Source organism: Pelmatolapia mariae, linkage group LG7 (genome assembly GCF_036321145.2).
Source record: "Pelmatolapia mariae isolate MD_Pm_ZW linkage group LG7, Pm_UMD_F_2, whole genome shotgun sequence".
In the NCBI taxonomy this organism is placed as follows: domain Eukaryota; kingdom Metazoa; phylum Chordata; class Actinopteri; order Cichliformes; family Cichlidae; genus Pelmatolapia; species Pelmatolapia mariae.
The window spans coordinates 27,586,590-27,605,457 of record NC_086233.1 but is presented as its reverse complement, the minus strand read 5'-3'; the positions used below and the strand labels follow the sequence as shown (position 1 = coordinate 27,605,457).

Here is an 18,868-nt window from a genome sequence, read left to right as displayed (position 1 = left end):
AAGATCTCAAACACTAGTGTGTATGGGATAGCAGTATGATAATTGTGTTGTAAAACTTATTACCTTTTTGTGACTCCTTGGTATTACTACAGATCGAGTCCACTATTTGACCCAAGGTTACACTTAACACGTTTTTTGCAAGAATTTCCAAACAAGTCTCTCCTTGTCAGATCTCTCCGGGACCACTGGGAGCGTGTCCTTTGTTGACCTGCACCAGTGGCTCTCAACGGCTTGCTATCGTAGACTTTTTGTAATCCACCCTGGTTATGCAATGCAATTCAAGAGATGTCACGTTGCTAGTATAAGCACTGTGTAAAATGTCAACGTCCTTGTGTTCTGTAAATGTAGACAACAGGACATTTCTTGGCTTGAAGTTGCAGCAGTCCTTAAAGCAAAAACAATTATTCACTGGCAAGAATGAGCCAACATGTAGTATAGAAATTGTTTGGTGCCAAAGTTTTATTGCAACACTTGAGAGCAGTTCTGTCTGGCTCAGCAGTCGTACATTTAAGTATGTATGTGACATCTACGAGGAGTTCAAATAACTTCATGTTATTTTCAATCAACCTAGCCTTTGTACTGAAAAATGGCAAGTTACAGTTGTCATAGTAGATCTGAGTCCTCTCTGGCACACAGGACGGGTTAATCCTGTCGCTATTGTTCGAAAACCTGCCCTTCCTCATTCCACAGTCCTCCGGGAGCCCCTGTGTTGACATACATAGGCTTAAAGAAAGTTTCTAGCAGGTCGCAGCAGAGTAATGAATGAATGGCATAAAGAGGCGTACTCATTTTGCATTAGGGCCTTGTTGAAACTGCTGCGCGTGCTGGCCTCGTTGACTGAGCTTGCTGGGCCACACCGCATTTCCTGAACCGCAAACACCCGCCCCCTGCCGGATGTGAAGTAGAAAAAGACGTACATTCCCGTTCTTGATTGGCTGTTGCACCCGTCCGTCAACTCTTATTCCCGATTCACTGATTTGACGCTGACGGCAGTGGGCGGGCGCAAGTAAGAAAATTATAAGGTCATTTGAATTACGCCTGCTAGTGAGCTTATCGGCTACAATGAAGCGAGTGATAATATAGATGATTATGACAATGAACGGATGATGGTCGCGGGATCAAAGTCGACGGAGACTGCCAGGCGATTTCGAAGAAGGAGCAGCGGGTCGTTGTGATATTAACAAAAGGGGGGGATCCCAGTGCGTGTGTCAGCCCGTGTGCGTTTCTCTGTCAAGCCGACCGAGCGGCGGTGAAGAGCGGAGGGAGGGAGAGAGTGGGGGGGCGACCAGGCTAGCCTGTAAGCCGATCAAGGTGGAATTGCACACAACGACTTTCACGTTTGGGATTTCTGCGCACCTGCATGCTGTGAAGGAGGTCCAAGGTATGTAAACGGAAATGGGTCCCTGCCTCAGCCCAGATCGATCGGCGTGGTGTTTGACGGACCGGCCCGTTTTTTATTTTCCAGAAGAAAGGAGAGAGGAGCAGCAGCGGCTCGTCATCTCCTTGTCAGCGATTAACCCGCTGACGGGACTAGGGGTGTCCGATGTTTACATTTGAGACGGCCATTTGTCCCCGACAAGCAAGCCGTGCGATTACACCATATGCCTCATCTTCATCTCCTGAAAGAAGCTGCTCATGGTGTCACGCCGTCCGCTTCCTTTAAGCCGATGCGCACAATACGCTGCGCATCCTGTTTCCCTGGCGCGCCTGTTACCATGATAACCTACATCAGTTTGATGATTTTGGCCAACGTCGTTGCAATAAAAAAGACTTCGTCTGAAATGCACATGGCATGGTTAGTGAGGTGTAACCTTGCCAACAGTGGGTTGAGCCTTCCCCCTGTCGTTGCCACAGCCTCTACCGCAATGCTACGCGCCTTGTAAATTTCCGGGTTCGGCATCAGCGAATGATGAAGCTCTTTTCTTACCGGGAAGTGGCCATCTCTCCCCTTAATGCATCTCTTTCCCTCGAACCCATCACGTCGATCTGTTTGAGGTTCAGGGTAATGTAATCGTCCACACAGAGCTCTCCTCTGTGCTTGTTTATATTTTAGCAGTGGAGTTATTGAATTTGCATGATGGAACCAACATCATCACCATTACAGCCACATGTATGGAGGCATTGAGGGGGTTATAAAATGGCCTTTTGATGATTATGAACTGAAATCAATCATCTCTATATGTATTGTGCTTAAAGGCTATTTAAAAAATAACAAACATGGGTGTCAAGATATCATTTACTGTTTAGGCTTATCTTCCTGGCTGTATCAGGTGGCAACTGGGAAACTGTGTCAGCATGTGCTGTCTGCTGTCACTATAGACTGTTTGCTGTGAATTCAGAACAGAGCCTTTAGGCTTCTTTTTGTTTTCTCCTTCAAGCAAGAAGAGAAAATTTAAGGGTTCCACCCAGCTTAACACATTTTATAAATGTTTTACAATCTTATCTGTAATCATGAATACCCAGAGGTCACCCAAGACTCTAAATTTCCACTATTTCAAATGGTAACCCTTCACCGCAACTTCAGTCTACCAGAGCTGACTCAGTGGATTGAAATGGACTGCAGATATGTAAACAAAACCATAGACCATAACATTCTTAAGGTGTTGAGTCGTTTACGTATCTAAGGAAGTGGATTCAAAAATTCTGTTTGCTCATATAACGTGCACGTAACCTTTCAGTCATTTGGCCTGAAATGTTTGTGATCAGTAGATACAGAAGGGGCTGGCAGACCCTTCTGTATCTATTTATATGTGTGTGCATTCTTTCAGGATGATGCGTCTAGCATGCTGCACTGCCCTGCTTTTTGTGTTGAGGCTGCTGGTGGGCTTGCCCTGGTACCAGGTTCTTCCGGCCATCCTGATCTTCTATCTGGGAAGTGGAGGATGGAACTTCCTGGATATCTTTGCCAAAACAGTTGGCAGAGACTTACAGTAAGCATTGGAATTATGTTTGTTTGCTAAATGCAAAATCATAAAATTGGACCATAGATGCATTATGTCTTCCAAATCATTTGGCAGGAGCTATGTCACTTTTAACTGTGACCCAGTGGCCATTTTCCAGTAGTTTTGGCTCTGAAATTCAGACATAGAGTTAAATGTGACCTCAATAGTCACACAGTACTAAATCTGCAAAAACAGGTGAAATCCATGCAAGTTGTTTCATAGTTGCAGATAAATTCTCATCTTCACCACATAACTGTCACGAACAAGGGTTAGTTCCTAAGCCCTTGTTAAGAACTGGCTAGATATTCCTGCTGTACCTGTTTCTAAACATGCAATCTCAAATATTTAAGACAAAAGGTCCAGAGGACAGAGAGAAGGGTAGGAGCAAATGTTATAAGTGGCATACCTAAAGCCAGTATTTACAAGTGGTAACTGCCATTGTAGTTGGTTTGAGGTTAACTTCCTTTTTTCCTCAATAGCTGCAGTAATCTTAAAACAGGAAATTGTAAATTATCTCTTTAGGGGAACAGCGACACAATAATCTACCCATTAGGGATTACTGCCATTCAGGGACCCATTATATACAAAGGTCACCCAGTTTTCTTATGATTAGAGAACGAAATATTACTGTTTGTCCTCCTTTTCTGTTAAATTGTCATAGAAAATGTGCTAGCCACATCTAATGTTTAGTCTTGTTTAGACATTTTATTATCTTTGCTTCTGGCATGCTGCATCTGCTTGATTAGAATTATGACGTTAAGTTGTATTATTGATCAATTGTATTATTGTCTAAAGTGTCAAGGTTAGAAAGACTCTGTACAGCATTAGATCTTAACAAATCATATATTTCACACAGTGATTCACGAGCTGTTGATGAGTCATTTTTGTGTGACAAAGCTCAGGTATATACATTGTAAGAGTCACTAAGGCATTAGAAATAAATTTGCTATAGTTTTATAATAGGTACTGTTCTTAAGCAATAGATCTGTATGAGTAAGAAAAGGCATAAGAAAAGAAAGTAATTAGCCTCAACTAGCTGTGCAACAATAAATGCTTATCTAGACCATTATGAAATAACTCCCTTATGTAATGATAAGCATATTGTCGCTACCTCACTGTAGCCAAGAAGTACTTTGGCTTATTGTTTTTTTATGACATTTCTGTAATTATTCACTGCTCAGGAGATTGCGCACTACCTTTGTACCACAAATGTAAAGTGCTGAGAATTGCCATTCTGCATAATTTGCCCTTGTGGGCCTCCAAGCCATATCTGTTAAAATATTTTATGCTTTGTAATGTGGTTTGGATACAGTTCGCAATACATTCAAGTACAGCTTCTTTAAAAGGTGGTTTATGTATTTTTGCAAAAGGGAATTTGGTGGATCGTTAGACAAATGTTTGTTGCCAAAAGAAAGGATACATCAAGTTGTTTTTGTTCATTTCTCAGATGTATTGATACATGGTGTGGATTTAAGCAGATGAGCTGCAAATGTTAATGCTAATGTTTAAAAAATAAATAAATAAAAAAGTACAGTGTAATGATCTCAGAGCTGGAAAAATAACAGCAAATTATGAACAGTGAAATGGCTAATGTTTCTGGGAATCATTAAGTTATTTGTTCTCTTACAGTAATGTTTTCTTTTGCTCCTTCAGTGCAGCCAGTGTTTTACTGCGGGTGAAACTGAACGTCAGGCGCCACCTCAGAGAGAAGAACACTATTCCCAAGATCTTTGCTGAAACGGTGCACCGTCATGGGGACAAAACAGCGCTCATCTTCGAGGGCACTGGGGAGAGATGGACTTTCCGACAGTTGGATGAATACTCCAACAGAGTGGCTAACCTGCTACTGGAAAGAGGCTTTAAGGTAGATGTACAACACAATAAAGCTTCATTAAAAGCAATTAAGCAAAAACAAATCTTTTTAAAGTTATATTTCTGTCTTTTTTGTTTTTAATTGTTTCTGTCATTAGGAAGGTGATGTAGTGGCCCTTTTCATGGAGAACAGATCGCAGTACGTGGGCATATGGTTGGGCATGGCTAAAATTGGAGTAGAAGCGGCTCTCATCAACTTCAATTTAAGACTAGATGCTTTGGTCCACTGTGTCACCATCTCCAATGCCAAGGCTGTGATCTTTGGTTCAGAGCTAATTGATGGTAAGAGCAAAGAGGGCAGATGAAAGTTGGATAGATTCAAAAGTTAGACGAGAAAGCTGAGGCATAACAGTCTGTACAGCATCGCCATATGCTGATGAATGCTGTTCTGGTTCCTGTGCAATAAGAGAGGTGAGTGGTGAGGGGAGACAGCCACAAAGGTCATAAAGACAAATGGGTTTTGGAGGAGGTGTTTCTTCAGTATCAGCCAGTAAAGCTTTAAATGACTGATAAACACAAAGAAGGGATAAGGTATTGAGGGAGGGACTGCCACTAGTCTGCAGTGTCCAAGGTCTGAGCTCTGCAGAGAAATGTGTTGCATGATAGGAGGCAGATTAAAGGCAGAAACACTGTGACATAGACATGTCTGATAGTACAGTGTTCAGGTCAAATCGACTGATGGTCAACTGAGGGTTATGTTTGTTTGTTTGTTTTGGGTTTTTTTTTGGGGGGGGGGGGTTAGAATATAAGCTGGATCAAACCATTACACACTGTTTTAAAATCATGTTGGTTTTTATACATCATCAAACATCATTGAAACAAATATATTGTTTCAATTAAATTAATTACAGCACATTAAAAAAAAAGTAAATTGTGCATATTCCTGCTAGGTTACACCAGCCTTGACATTATATCTGAAATACTGACAGTCATTTTCACTTGCCAGTAAGATTAGGATTGTAGTGAGTATTAAATTAAATGCCATATCATCATATTTGTGTGTTTTGTATGTTTGACATTGCGTGAATTAACTCTCATTTTGCTCACTCTACAAACCTGCAAAGATGCTTTTGTATTACCTGAGCTTGAACTCTCATTATCTAAAACTGCCACAGCTCGGTAGGATGGTCAAGTATTATTTGTAGATGTAATTCACTCTCCTCTTGGTGCCTTCTTGGGTCCCTGCCCAATATGGAAAGCCCTGATCTCAACAGCTATAGAGAGTGAATGATTTTTTAGCTGGTCACTCTGAGATCGAGGGAATAGGCTCTGTACTGGGTAATGGATTTTTAGTGTGTTTTATGCCTTTAAGTAATTGGAAACACAGCTCTTTTACAGAATAGGTCAAAATTCAAGCTACTAGCTTTAGTGCCTAGGCATGACATAAGGCTTTTGGATCTTTTTTCCCCTCAGGTGAAATACGAGAGCCGTTTCAATTTGTTGTTTCCCTTTTTTCTGCCTGATTCACTTCCTTTTATATATTTTTTTGTGACACTGTACCATAATATGCTTTCTCTATAAACATTTCAAGTTATTTTAACCTTTAACCATTTGTGTATATATTGTATTTTACACCACTCTCTATACTCTTTGTTTTGTCATTGATTAAATTTTGCAAATGATGCAAGCTTTCTTGTATTTAAATGTTGAACAATGTGCAGCTGTCTTGTGATAAGGATATGTGAAATGTATTTGAATTTGTTTCTGTTACTCACAGCTGTGTCTGAGGTCCATAGTTCGATGGGGAAGGCAGTGCAGATGTTTTGCTCTGGAGACTGGGATCCCAAACGAGTCCCACAGGGAACAGAGTGCCTCGAGCCCCTGGTGGCTGGTGCCCCTTCTCATCTACCCCCTCGGCCAGATCGCAGCTTCGTAGGTAAAAGCACCGTGTCCATGAGAATTCACAACCATTCAGGATCTGAAATTTTCTTTGTTTGGTTTAAAGTGATATCTTCTTGCAGATCAAGGAAAATGTCACTGAACAATGCTAAATAATGATTTTTCTGGTTATCAGTCATAAAATTATGAAAAAATCCTTGCACCAACTCTAACTAAAACAACATACCAATCTCAGAAAGCCATTTGTTTGCATTTTTGGCTCTCTAGCTGCACTGACCACTTGGCAGGTGTTGAGTAATATTTTTGGGTCCAAGGAATGACTCACAGTCATGTGAAATCAAATTTCTAAACTTATATTGACAAAAAAAAAAACAACTTTCACTGAAGCGAATTGTCAAGAATGTCACTTTTTTCTGTTTGATATATTTCTTACCACAAAAAAGACAGACCCTTTTAACTATTTCTTCACATAATGCACTATATGTTCATTAAATGAAAAATTCGTGTAATTAATGATACGATGGGCACAGGCAAGTAAGAGCTATACCTATCATTAATCATCTTCCTTTGTTTTATTTTGATAGATTTAGGGATTTACTGATGACTTGTCACGAGGCACCTAATAAGTATTGCCTTTTTAAGACAGTGCAAAAGGGAAAACAAATGGAATCCACAATGTTCACAATCAAGTCATGTCATACTGCTTTTTTCTGTCTCCATGCTTCAGTTCTGTAACTTAAAAAAGGACTTTATAATTAAAACTGTGAATATTCCTGTAAATAGAGATGAAAGGTGAGTATTTACCCTCCTGCAAAACTAATCAAAAGTGAGGACTCAGCAGTAAATTAAAAGTAAACATTTAAACTAAGCATAAATGTATAAGTATAAGCACTCAAGCACATGATAAACCCACTCATACCAGATTCTGCTATTGTCTTACTCTCACTGTGCTGTTTTCAGATCGCCTGTTCTACATCTACACATCAGGAACCACTGGGATGCCTAAAGCAGCTATTGTTGTGCACAGCAGGTAGGAAGGAGGCAAACAGACACACAGGAATGCAGCTGTTCTCTTTGTTGATCCATGTAGCTTTCATGTAAAGAACAAGCAGTGTTGTTAAAAAGTGAGAGGAATAAATAAAACTAAATGCTTTTGTATTTGCTCATTTGACTTTTTTCTCTTTTTGTTCGTCACCCCGCCCTGGTGTTCAGGTACTATCGCATGGCAGCTTTGGTGTATTATGGCTTTAGGATGACATCAGACGATGTATTGTATGATTGCCTTCCACTTTACCACTCTGCAGGTATGTCTGTTAAAAGGACATAAAAGGGTAGGAGGTGTTTTAATCTACGAATGAGTTGGAGTGTTTCCTCCAAAGTTTGATCAATACATTATTCAGAAAATCATTCCTTTTTTCTTGGTTTAAACAAAACTGCATCAGTAAAGGCAAAAAGGAAGAAAATTACTTTTTTTACTATGCTCAATCATATAACAACTCATTCACCACCTGTAATCGTTTAAAACGGCTAGATAAGAGGAATGTTTTAAGACCATAAACATATGAAGGAGAACAAACCCCAACAAATATTTTCATTTAATCACCCCAAAATAATGAAATATAAATAAATGTAAGAAATTGATGTTCTACAAAAGGCAGCCACATGGGGAGATCCTAAATCAACAAATGTGAGCAAAACTAAATTTAACAGCCAGTAATATTACTGCTAGTTTGAGGGTTGAGGTGTTTGATCAAAATAGTTTTGCTGTAATCCAGCGGAAATGTGAGAGGAGTCAATGCCAAACACTATGCTGCATCTCTGTTTATTTGCTTTCAAGTACATTAAAAGTGGAAAATATTTTGTATGTAATGTTTCCATCAGTTGTTAGTGGGATACTTCTTAATAGCAAGCGCCCACTTTACAGTATTATTTGCGCTGTTTGTGCTCTTGACCATGAAATCAAAATGTTACGATGCTTTTATAAGGTGTTAAAGTTTAAAGAATTTTTTTAAAAAAAGGTAATTTCAGCAAATTGCTAGGTGATTGCAAAACAACATGACTATGATAATTGTAATATCATGTATAATTGATCTTTTAGAGATAGAAATCAAGTGTTACTGTCATGTAATCAAAACAACTAACTGCTTTCATGAGGTGCTGCTGGTGCATAAATACTAAAAGGAGGTCATTTTAACCTGTTGCTAGGTGGTTGCTAGGCAACATGACAACATCTTAATGAAATAAAATCTGATAAGAACCTTCAGGCGGTAAGATGTGCCAAGTTTCAAGTTTGGTTCATCACCCTGTGATTGTGTGGGAGGAGTTGGTGGATAATAAAAACAAACAGAGATGTACATTTCGTCTATTACAGTAAGATACTAATTATAACTCTTCAAACTTGGAGAGACTTCACTAGTTCATGTTTTCTTACTACAATGTTGTGTTGTAATTTTTGCAGATAGAAAGATTAGTTATAAAAGGCCAGTTTGCAAATGCTAATATGTCAGCTGTCACTAACTGTTAGCTATCATTGTTCAGTTTTCTGGAACGTAGATAGCGATATCTACGTTCATCTGATAATTGCTTTGGTTTAAACAGTTTTTGCTTATGCTTTTTTTTTTTTTTTTTTTTTTTTTTTTTTTTTTTTTTCTTTGTCTAAAGGAAACATTGTGGGAGTTGGCCAGTGCCTAATACACGGCATGACTGTAGTCATCAGAAAGAAGTTCTCTGCCTCACGGTTCTGGGATGACTGTGTCAAATATAACTGCACGGTAAGCATGTTGCACAGTCAGGTGAAAAACAAACTGCACCCTTTTTCACTTCTAAAGTTTTATATACCATGAAATAATTTTTAAAAATCTGTTCCTTTCCAAGTCTTATCATCATGTAGATGCAACCTGAGATGAATAACAACGCAGGACACATTGACACATCACCATGTCATTATTTATTTAACAGAAACTTAGCCAAAATGCAAAAGCAGTGTGTTTAAAAACTAACCATGATTCAGTAGCTTGTAGAACCACCTTTAACAGCAATAACTTTAAAGTAATCGTTTTCTGTATGACTTTATCAGTTTCTCACATTGTTCTGAAAGAATTTTGGCTCACTCTTGTTCACAGCGTTACTTTAGGTCATTGAGGTTTGCAGGCATTCGTGTACGGCTCTGTTATGGTCGTACCACAGCATTTCAGTCAGGTTGAACCAGTTTTGGCCAAGCATTAGCTTTCAGACATTTAGTCTCATATTTGACTCTAAAATACTTTGCTTTACAGAAGAGTTCATGACTGAGTCAGTGACTGCAAGGTGCTCAGGTCCTGTGGCTGCAAAACAAGCCAACATCGTCATCCCTTAAAAATTAATGTCAGGTGTTTGTCACTGTGGCATTATGGCCAAACACTGGAGACATGATGGTCTCATCTGTTTAAAGCACACTGGTCAAGAAGTTTTGATGATTTTTCAGAAGCAACATTGCAAAACTAAACCGTGTTGCTATATTCTTTATACAGGGAGAAAAGACTTTTTCCTGGCAATGTTTCCAAACAAGCCATACCGCACAGTCTTTTTCGAAATGCACTGTCATGACCTTTAATATTTCACATGCTAACCAAGGCTTGTAGAGTCTGAGATGTAGCTCTTTGGTTTTTTGCACTTACTTTGAGCATTCACAGTCTGACCTTTGAGTGAATTTGCTGGAACATCCACTCCTGGAAAGATTGGCAAATGTCATGAATGTCTTCCACTATAATCTTTCTTACTTTATAATGATGGACTGAAAACTATTTAGAAATAACCTTATAACCATTCCCAGGTTGATATGTGGGTAACAATTGCTTCTCTAAGATCATTGTTCATGTCTTTCCTCCTTGACTTTGTGTTAAGACATTCCTGAATGCTCCAGACCAGGAAACTATTAAAACTTCTACTTTTATAGAGGTGCTCAAACTTGGTGATGACCAGTTCATCAAGTGCATTTGATTAGCAGCACTCTGCTGCTTCTTACGTAAGGGCGTACTTAGTTTTTCACAGCACTGCTTAGTTTTTTGTTACATAAAGTTAAACGGTAATGAGTCATGAGTTGATAACCATCTGATGTTTTATTTAATAAATGAAGCTAATATGAAGATTTGCTGAGGACAAGAAGATTTTCTATTGTTATCTCCTGCTACATGAAGCCTTAAAACTGAAACAGGGTGTCCCTGTCACAGATTTGATTTATTAGGTACAACACAGTAGCACATTACAATCTCTTTTTTGAGAATATGTCTTTATATCATGTCATTTTCAGTAAAAATCCTTTAAAGATTTAATATCATCCCCACAGCTCTTTCAATTCTTTGTCCAACCATTGTATGCTTGCTGTAAAGCCATTAAGCAGTCTTTTTTTTTTTTTTTTTTTTAACTTTTGTCTCATTACTGATTGTTTTTATTCCCACTGTCCTCCAGATTGTGCAGTACATTGGAGAAATCTGCCGGTATCTACTGAACCAGCCAGTTCGTGACACAGAGCGACAGCACCGTGTGCGCATGGCACTGGGCAACGGCCTGCGTCAGTCCATATGGGAGGAATTCATGAACCGCTTCAACATTCCACAGATTGCAGAGTTTTATGGAGCCACAGAGTGCAATTGCAGTCTGGGCAACTTTGATAACAAGGTAGGAACATGTCCCCCAAAAAACTGGTGATGTTGAACTGTCAAAATTTAATTTCATTATGAATCCAAATGTTTAAAATGGCATCACTGTGGTAGAGTATTGTCTTTTAGAATCCCAAAGACTGCTTATTAATCAAGTTGCATAAATTAAAAAAAGAATACAGAGGTTTTTGTTTTCATTAATGCTCTAAGGTCACAATATTAATGGTCACAATATTAGAAGGCGTGGAACAGCTCATGATCCAAAGCAACCACATCGTCTGTAAAACACAGCGGAGGCAGTGTGATGACTTGGGCGTGCATGGCTGCCAGTGGCACTGGGACACTAGTGTTTAGTGATGATGTGACACAGGACAGAAGCAGCCGAATGAATTTTGAGGCTTTCAAAGGCATACTGTCTGTTCAAATCCCGCTAAATGCATTAAAATTGATTGGGTGGTGTTTCATAATAGAGATGGACAGTGACCCAAAACATACAGCTAAAGCAACCCAAAGAAGTGGAATATTTTTGGATGGCCAATTCTGATCTTGATCCAGTTGAGCATGCAATTCACTTGTTGAAGACTAAACTTTGGACAGAAAGGTCCATAAACAAACGACAGTAAAGGCCTGGCAGAGCACTAAAGAGGAGGAAACCCAGCATCTGGTGATGTCCGTGACTTCAAGATTTCAGGCTGTCATTGCCAGCAAAGGGTTTTTAACCAAGTACTGGAAATGAACATTTTATTTTCAGTTATTTATTTGTTTAATTACTTTTGAGCCCCTTAAATGAAGGGGACTTTTGGGGGGGTTAAAATGCTTTAGTTCCTCACATTTTGTTTATGCAATATTTATATTCAGCCCACAAAATTAAAGCTGAATGTCTCGAGTTCAACTGCATCTGAGTTGTTTCATTTAAATTCATTGTGTCAACATACAGAACCAAAATGAGAAAAACATTTATGGACCTAACTGTATGTGTGCCTTTCATTGTCCTCACCATACTGATAGATTTGTGGTTGCTGCTCTTTGTCTTTGTATCAGATGGGAGCGTGCGGCTTCAACAGTCAGATTCTACCCTTCATCTACCCCATCAGACTGGTGAGGGTTGATGAAGAGACCATGGAGCTAATTAGGGGACCTGATGGTGTCTGTATTCCTTGTAAACCTGGTGGGTTTACAGTCTACTTGTACCAAACATCTCTTTTAACCCTAACAAGCTCAAAATAAGTTTACAATGTTATTTTTAAGTAGCAATAAACACCTCGTGTAGATACACAGCTCATACATTCCCATAAAAATGGTGCATGTTTCTTTATTAACTAAAGATGAACATGTCATCTGTATTTTTAGCAGTAATACTTTGTAGGTTTCTAAACACTAAGGGTCAGCTGACTGATTGATAGTGTTAAAACAAAGCTAGAGTAGTTTACTCATCAGAAAGGCTGTGACCGCTCAGAATTATAGTATGGCACTGTGTTTATAATCTGTGTGTTAAACTTTCCAGAATACATAATATGCATAAGCTGTCTTATTTGAGCTCCTTGGGGGCTCCAAAAAGACTAATGTTCCTTATCTCTTTCTCATTCAAGGTGAGCCTGGACAGCTTGTTGGCAGAATCATTCAGAATGACCCTCTACGTAGGTTTGACGGCTACGTCAGCCAAACAGCAACCGACAAGAAGATTGCTCATAGTGTGTTTAAGAAGGGAGATAGTGCCTATCTGTCAGGTTGGAGCACTTAGCCACACACACATATTGAGTAGTTTACCGTATGCCATTATGACTGAATGAACTGAATACTGAATCATTTCCTTCTCACTAGGTGATGTGCTGATCATGGATAAGTATGGCCACATGTACTTCAAAGACCGAACAGGAGACACTTTCCGCTGGAAAGGAGAGAATGTCTCAACAACCGAGGTGGAAGGAACTCTAAGCAGACTCCTAGATATGAAGGATGTCGTTGTGTATGGAGTGGAAGTACCAGGTAATATCTTGGAATTTCTTTTTCTTTTCTTTTTTTAATACTTGTCATTAGCATCCTAGGTAATACATAAATATTGGCTAATCAGACACACTGGCTGTTTATATGATATACCTTAATTTTAACCGAAAAGGAAGCTTAGAGTAATTTAGAAATCTTTGCTTGGAGCTACGCTTCCTGGATAAACTGACTCCGTTGTTTCCAGAATTCGCAGGACCGTCTGGACTACATATTGCAGATGAATTGCAGCAGAGCAGATGGTTTTAATATTGATATTTGATATTCAAGGATGATTTTTTTTAATTTAATGCCCAGCAAACCCAGGATGGTAAACATTTTGAGTTTATTTCTTAGAATAAAACATGTTTTTTGTGCACAATTTCTTATTAATAAGTATTATCTCATGTTTTAAATGAAGTCTCAATTCATTAGTAAATGTGTAAATGAAATAGACAAGTGCAGCGTATATAAATTAAGTATACCGAGCAACACCGTGAGGTTTTGTTTTGTTTTGGGGTTTTTTCAAGCAAGAACCACACTGTGCTTAGCTCTATAGTTGTCACAGATGTAATGTCTTGGCTTGCTCTTGGCCTAAAATGAGATAGATATATATATATATATATATATATATATATACATATACAGTTGTAGTTGAGGTCCACTGGTGTTTTGAACAAGTCTGAGGCTCCAATTTCCAGTCACTCTAATACAGTTATATTTCCCCAAAGTCAAAATGTGTTTGGTTCCTGTTGCACAGTGACAAAGAAGGTATATGAAGGCTATACTGGCACAGCAGTAAAAACACAAACGTATAAGCATTCTATTTTTCAAAGAGATGTTACTTTTGTGCAGGAAGACAATGCATAAAGTCAGTTAGTGGTGTCAATATAATAAAAGCTGAATGTTGACTGCCTCATCTACTGTATAAAGCTGAAGCTTCTGTGATGCTCTGGTGCTATATGAAAGGGAGGAATACAAGTGGGATACTGTGTAAACAAAGGTTCTCCACAAGGCTTTTGGTCTCATTGCACAAACATGACCTGAACTTCAACCTCAGCTGGCGCTAGAATTCCTCCTCTGACCTGCCTGCATCTGTGTGCACAGGAGCGGAGGGAAAGGCTGGAATGGCAGCCATTGCCGATCCATCTCACTCCACTAACCTGGAGAAGTTTGTGAAAGACATGGAGAAGGCTCTCCCTCCATATGCCAGACCTGTCTTCCTCCGCTTCCTCCCAGAGGTCAACAAGACAGGTAAAAATGACTTCAACCAAATATTGATATTTTGCATAAGAAAGGAAGCGCATTTCTTTGTTTACTTTACAGAATGCTTCAATTGCTTTTGAAGTGCCGTCTGAGTCTTAAACTTTCTCAGCCACTTCCATAGTATTTTCAGTTAACTAGAAGTTGTTTTTTTTTCTGCTCCCTCTTAGTCTTCAATGGGGAAATTATATATTGTAATCTAATTTCTACCTTACAGCAAGTTTTTATATATCATCACAAAACTCCATTTGTGTTTTTCAGTACTTTGAATATCTCCAGTTTTGTTCTTCAGTGTAGAATAGAGTAGGTATATCTCAACTTTAGATCGTTTTATAGTTTTATAAAACATACATTTGATGTATTTTACAAATACAGCAGATTTCATAAGAGAAAAACTAGCATTGATGGCAGTACTTCGATTAAAGGGCATTGTTTGGCAAGCGAATCTCTCTACACATTCTCTTTCTGTGTATCTCTCTTAGGTACTTTTAAGTTTCAGAAGACGGAGTTGCGTCGGGACAGCTTTGATCCCAGCGCAGTGTCAGACAGACTGTACTTCCTGGATTCCAGCAAAGGGCGCTACGTGCAGCTGGACGAGGAGCTGTACCGCTCCATTCTGTCAGGGAAATGCAAATTGTGATGACCAGGCTGACCACTACATCAACACACACACACACATATTTGCGCGCACACACACTTTCACACACAAATACAGAAGACAATATGTGTGACCAGATTAGAAGATTTTGTCCCCTTAGTCACAAAAATAATACATTACAATAAAGAAGAGAATAGCCATATACAGGCCAACACACACACACGTATTCCCAAAACCACTTTGCTCTTTAACTTCCTTAATAACAGACTGATGCACGTCACGCTCAAAAACACACACTCCACTCTGCCCGTCGCTCCTGAATACTCCTCAACAACTTCTCTCGCTACCTCAGCAAACAAAGAGAGAGGCACAAACCTAGAAAGCAGGTCTGCTTGGTGACTTGAAGCCACCCTTCATAACCACGCACTCCCTCGCCCACCAACAGATCTCATACACTCCCACCTGTAAACGCTGGTCCATTAAACCACAGGTTATTGCTGGCATGAAGGAGGAACAAGAGGAGAGGAATAGGCTGCCTAGCATCCAGGATGCAAAAACTTGACACTCCAGATAAACACAGACTTAAAGGATGCTGATGAAGAACATGGATTAAGTACATTAAATATGTGAGATAACAGAGGGACCTACTTGGACCTAAACTATCTCTCTGTTCATTGTTCTGTTAGTGAGATTGTTTTGTGACAGACTGAAGCTACTGCTGTCGACTTAACCTGCACAATTAGCCAGTAGTGACAAACATGTGGAATAGCTACATACGTCCTGTTTTAGGTCAAATGTATCAAAGTATTTCCTTTAACTCTCAGCTCTTTGTCTTTTCTTTTCCATTCCTGTTGTATTACAGCAAATCCAAAGGCTTGCTTTCTTTCTTTGCTTTTTAAAGACCAACATATTTGACCTGTAACAGAAGTAAAAACAAAGTCCAGTGGTTGAAGGTGTAAATAGGGCTCTAGCAATTGCAGTGCAATAATTATCCACATCGGAAATGAAGAAAAACAAAGCTTTGTATTTAAATGTCTGAGATACACCAAATATATTTAAGTTGTAGTTTCTACATATTTAAGAAAATACAGACATTAATTTATTTTGTTAAAGTCTTTCTGTTGTCTTTTTTCTGCTTTGTGTGTATCCAAATCTGTGCTTCAATGGCTTAGGGAGTCCTCCTTATATCAGCTGTTAAAACACAAAGTCATGTGATCAGACTGATTCAACCCTGGACTAAATACATGGAGCTATTTCCATAAACAGGACTTGTTCACATACTGAGCATGAGTCCAGTATTGCTGTGTGGCTGTTTTGTGCAGGTTTTGTCCTGAAAGGTAGACTTTGCCTATATTAGGGTGTGTATATTCTTTTAAATTATATAAATTTGAGTGAAGTGGCAAAAGCACCTGATCAGCGAGGAGATCATCTGGTGCTAAAAGGGATGTTCTACCAGTTGAGGGAATGCTGAATGATCCAAAGATTCAAAGGCGGGAGCAGGAACATTTGAACTGGAAGGAGTGCATCAACATGGAGCAGTAGAAGAAGAGAAGACAACATGCTTTGTCATCAATGTTATTGTCTGTTGTTTGCAGTAGATGTTCTCAGAGGTTGTAGCAGCATGAATGAGCATCATCAACCACAAGCAGAGCACTGTGCCTTACTGTGAGTTCACCTCCCAGGTTCACAGGCCCTGGCCCACACGCTTCCTTTTGTTGGACTTCATCTTTCACTCTCTGTTGGTGTCCGTCTTCCATGGTCTAATTTTGTCTGTCTCCGAATTACCTGACGTACTAGTCATGCAAATCTGGCGCGGATCACAGGAGCTCCGAATATTTTCCTGAAAATTGTCTGATAACTATTCACGGCAGCCACTGGACTGGCATCTTTATCCTGCCAGGTGCAGGAAGGTTTTGTTTTTGTCATTGGGCAGGGGTCCAATTTCCCAAGGCTGCTGTGATAGCAATTCCAATGACCAAACTATACTTTTTGTTTTTAAACTCTTCTGTTCTTTTAGTCCTAACTGTAACTTTAACATGTCTGCTAACAGTTTTATTTGCTTTGTATTTCTTTCTTGGGTTGTCATATAGTATTTTACCCGAGTTTCTGTTTGCTCAGCACTTTTATTTTAAGCCTTTATTGTACTTTCTGCCAACCGGCCCATTCCTTTCCCTTCATCTCTTCCCCGTTCTCCTCTCCCTCCAATCCCATCCGTTTCTCTCTGGTACTGCCACTTATTTCCTGCTTCGTGTTATTACTGATTCAGACATTTGTTCAAAACAGAAAATCTGAATACATCTCACATATTTCCTAAGTTCCTAATTGCAACTTAATGGTTTTATTTAGTTGACTTTTAAGATGGTTCAGAAGGTCTCATAACATGACGTTCCAAACAAATGCTCAAAACCTTTTTCAAATATTGTTTACCAAAGTGTGTTGTTTGTAGTCTGCCATTACCCTGTTTGTGTGTGTGTGTGTGTGTGTGTGTGTGTGTTTTTCTTCTTACATTGCAACTGATCACATCCTAAGTTGCCTACAATACAGCAAGTTATCTTTTTTTCAGCAGTTTATGTTTAAACATTTTTTCTTGATTTATGCATTGCACTGATTGACGCAGTTGACTTTGATGGCTGCAGTCTGCTGACAGTGACCGTCAAAGTTGCTCTCAAGTGTGATTTCCCTGTTTTGGGGGAATAAAACAACAAAAACAAAGCCGTTCGACAGAGATTTGTTGCTGCTTCCTCCGTCTCTCTCATTAACTTGTATTTATTCTTTAATGATGAGTGTGAAATGTTCTCATGAATGTATGAAAAAGAAAATAAGTGAGTGGTGATGGTGATCATGTTCAGTAAAGTCTGATTTGTATATCCAAAGGGAACTCGGTTTGGCTGTTATGATGCTTGTACCTGAGGGGTTGCATTCGTCGACCCTGACCACCAGGGGGCGTGTGATTAAACAGTCCCACAAAGAGCACTCTGAAGAGGATGTTTCCATTATTCTTAATGAGTGAAATTATTATTTTTGAACAACTGTTAATTGAACTTTGATTGTTTTACTGCTACATCTGTTTGCTTTTGTGTTGTTTGTGTGAAATCATAGCTTTTTTGTGGTTTTGGTATAAGAAAAAGAGGATTCATGCATATTGAAAGACAATCGAATGGCTTTTTGTGTTTTCTCTTAGCAGGATCTGCAGGGGGGTTCAGGGAAACACTGGCTTTATGTGTCTACTCAGAGCTCTTTGTTTTGTGATGTCTGAGAGAATAAATATTGAGTCAGAAACTACGCTATACAAACTAGGCATGGTCATGATCACGCATGATAATAATTTGTTTAAGAAGTTTAAAACTGATTCAGATCTTTCATTTAGCATGTCATTAAAATGACTCTGAGGAACCAAGTTCCCATACCATCTGAATACATTTACATTATTGTTGTACGGTTTGGATTTAACACGAGTCCCTAACACACTCACACATAGAGATCGGTGTGACCATTCAGCTTCTCTCATACTAAGAAATCAACTGAAAACTTCTAAAATGGTCAAATTTGGTGAGGAAAGCCTCAAAGGCTTCAAGCTGTCACCAGTCTTCCCAGCTCATAATGAGATCGGTCAATGTATGTCGCTTCAAATACAAGTGACGAGTCACCTCTTAAGGCACAGTTAAGTTTAACTGAGTGGTGATCACGCAGCCTGGCTGTTTTATGTATAACACATCTTTTTGTGTTGCACATTTGTT

The 18,868-nt window shown here is 39.1% G+C and overlaps 1 protein-coding gene across 1 annotated transcript; it reads left to right on the top strand.

Moving 5' to 3' along the window:
• Positions 1-1,019: 1,019 nt before the first annotated feature.
• On the top strand, positions 1,020-16,879 carry slc27a4 (solute carrier family 27 member 4). Its single transcript, XM_063478744.1, has 14 exons — positions 1,020-1,381; positions 2,769-2,930; positions 4,596-4,806; positions 4,913-5,096; positions 6,532-6,690; positions 7,614-7,683; positions 7,866-7,957; positions 9,315-9,424; positions 11,100-11,309; positions 12,332-12,458; positions 12,880-13,017; positions 13,112-13,276; positions 14,378-14,524; positions 15,016-16,879. The coding sequence occupies exons 2-14, from the start codon at positions 2,770-2,772 to the stop codon at positions 15,171-15,173; spliced, it is 1,932 nt and encodes a 643-aa protein (XP_063334814.1). The 5' UTR covers positions 1,020-1,381; position 2,769; the 3' UTR covers positions 15,174-16,879.
• The last annotated feature ends 1,989 nt before the right edge of the window (positions 16,880-18,868 follow it).

Excerpts from the sequence above, each read along its gene's own strand:
- slc27a4 (XM_063478744.1), top strand. The coding sequence starts at position 2,770 with ATGATGCGTCTAGCATGCTGCACTGCCCTGCTTTTTGTGTTGAGGCTG. Across the intron at positions 7,684-7,865 it reads GCTATTGTTGTGCACAGCAG|GTACTATCGCATGGCAGCTT; the intron begins GTAGGAAGGAGG and ends CCTGGTGTTCAG. Across the intron at positions 14,525-15,015 it reads CCCAGAGGTCAACAAGACAG|GTACTTTTAAGTTTCAGAAG; the intron begins GTAAAAATGACT and ends TATCTCTCTTAG.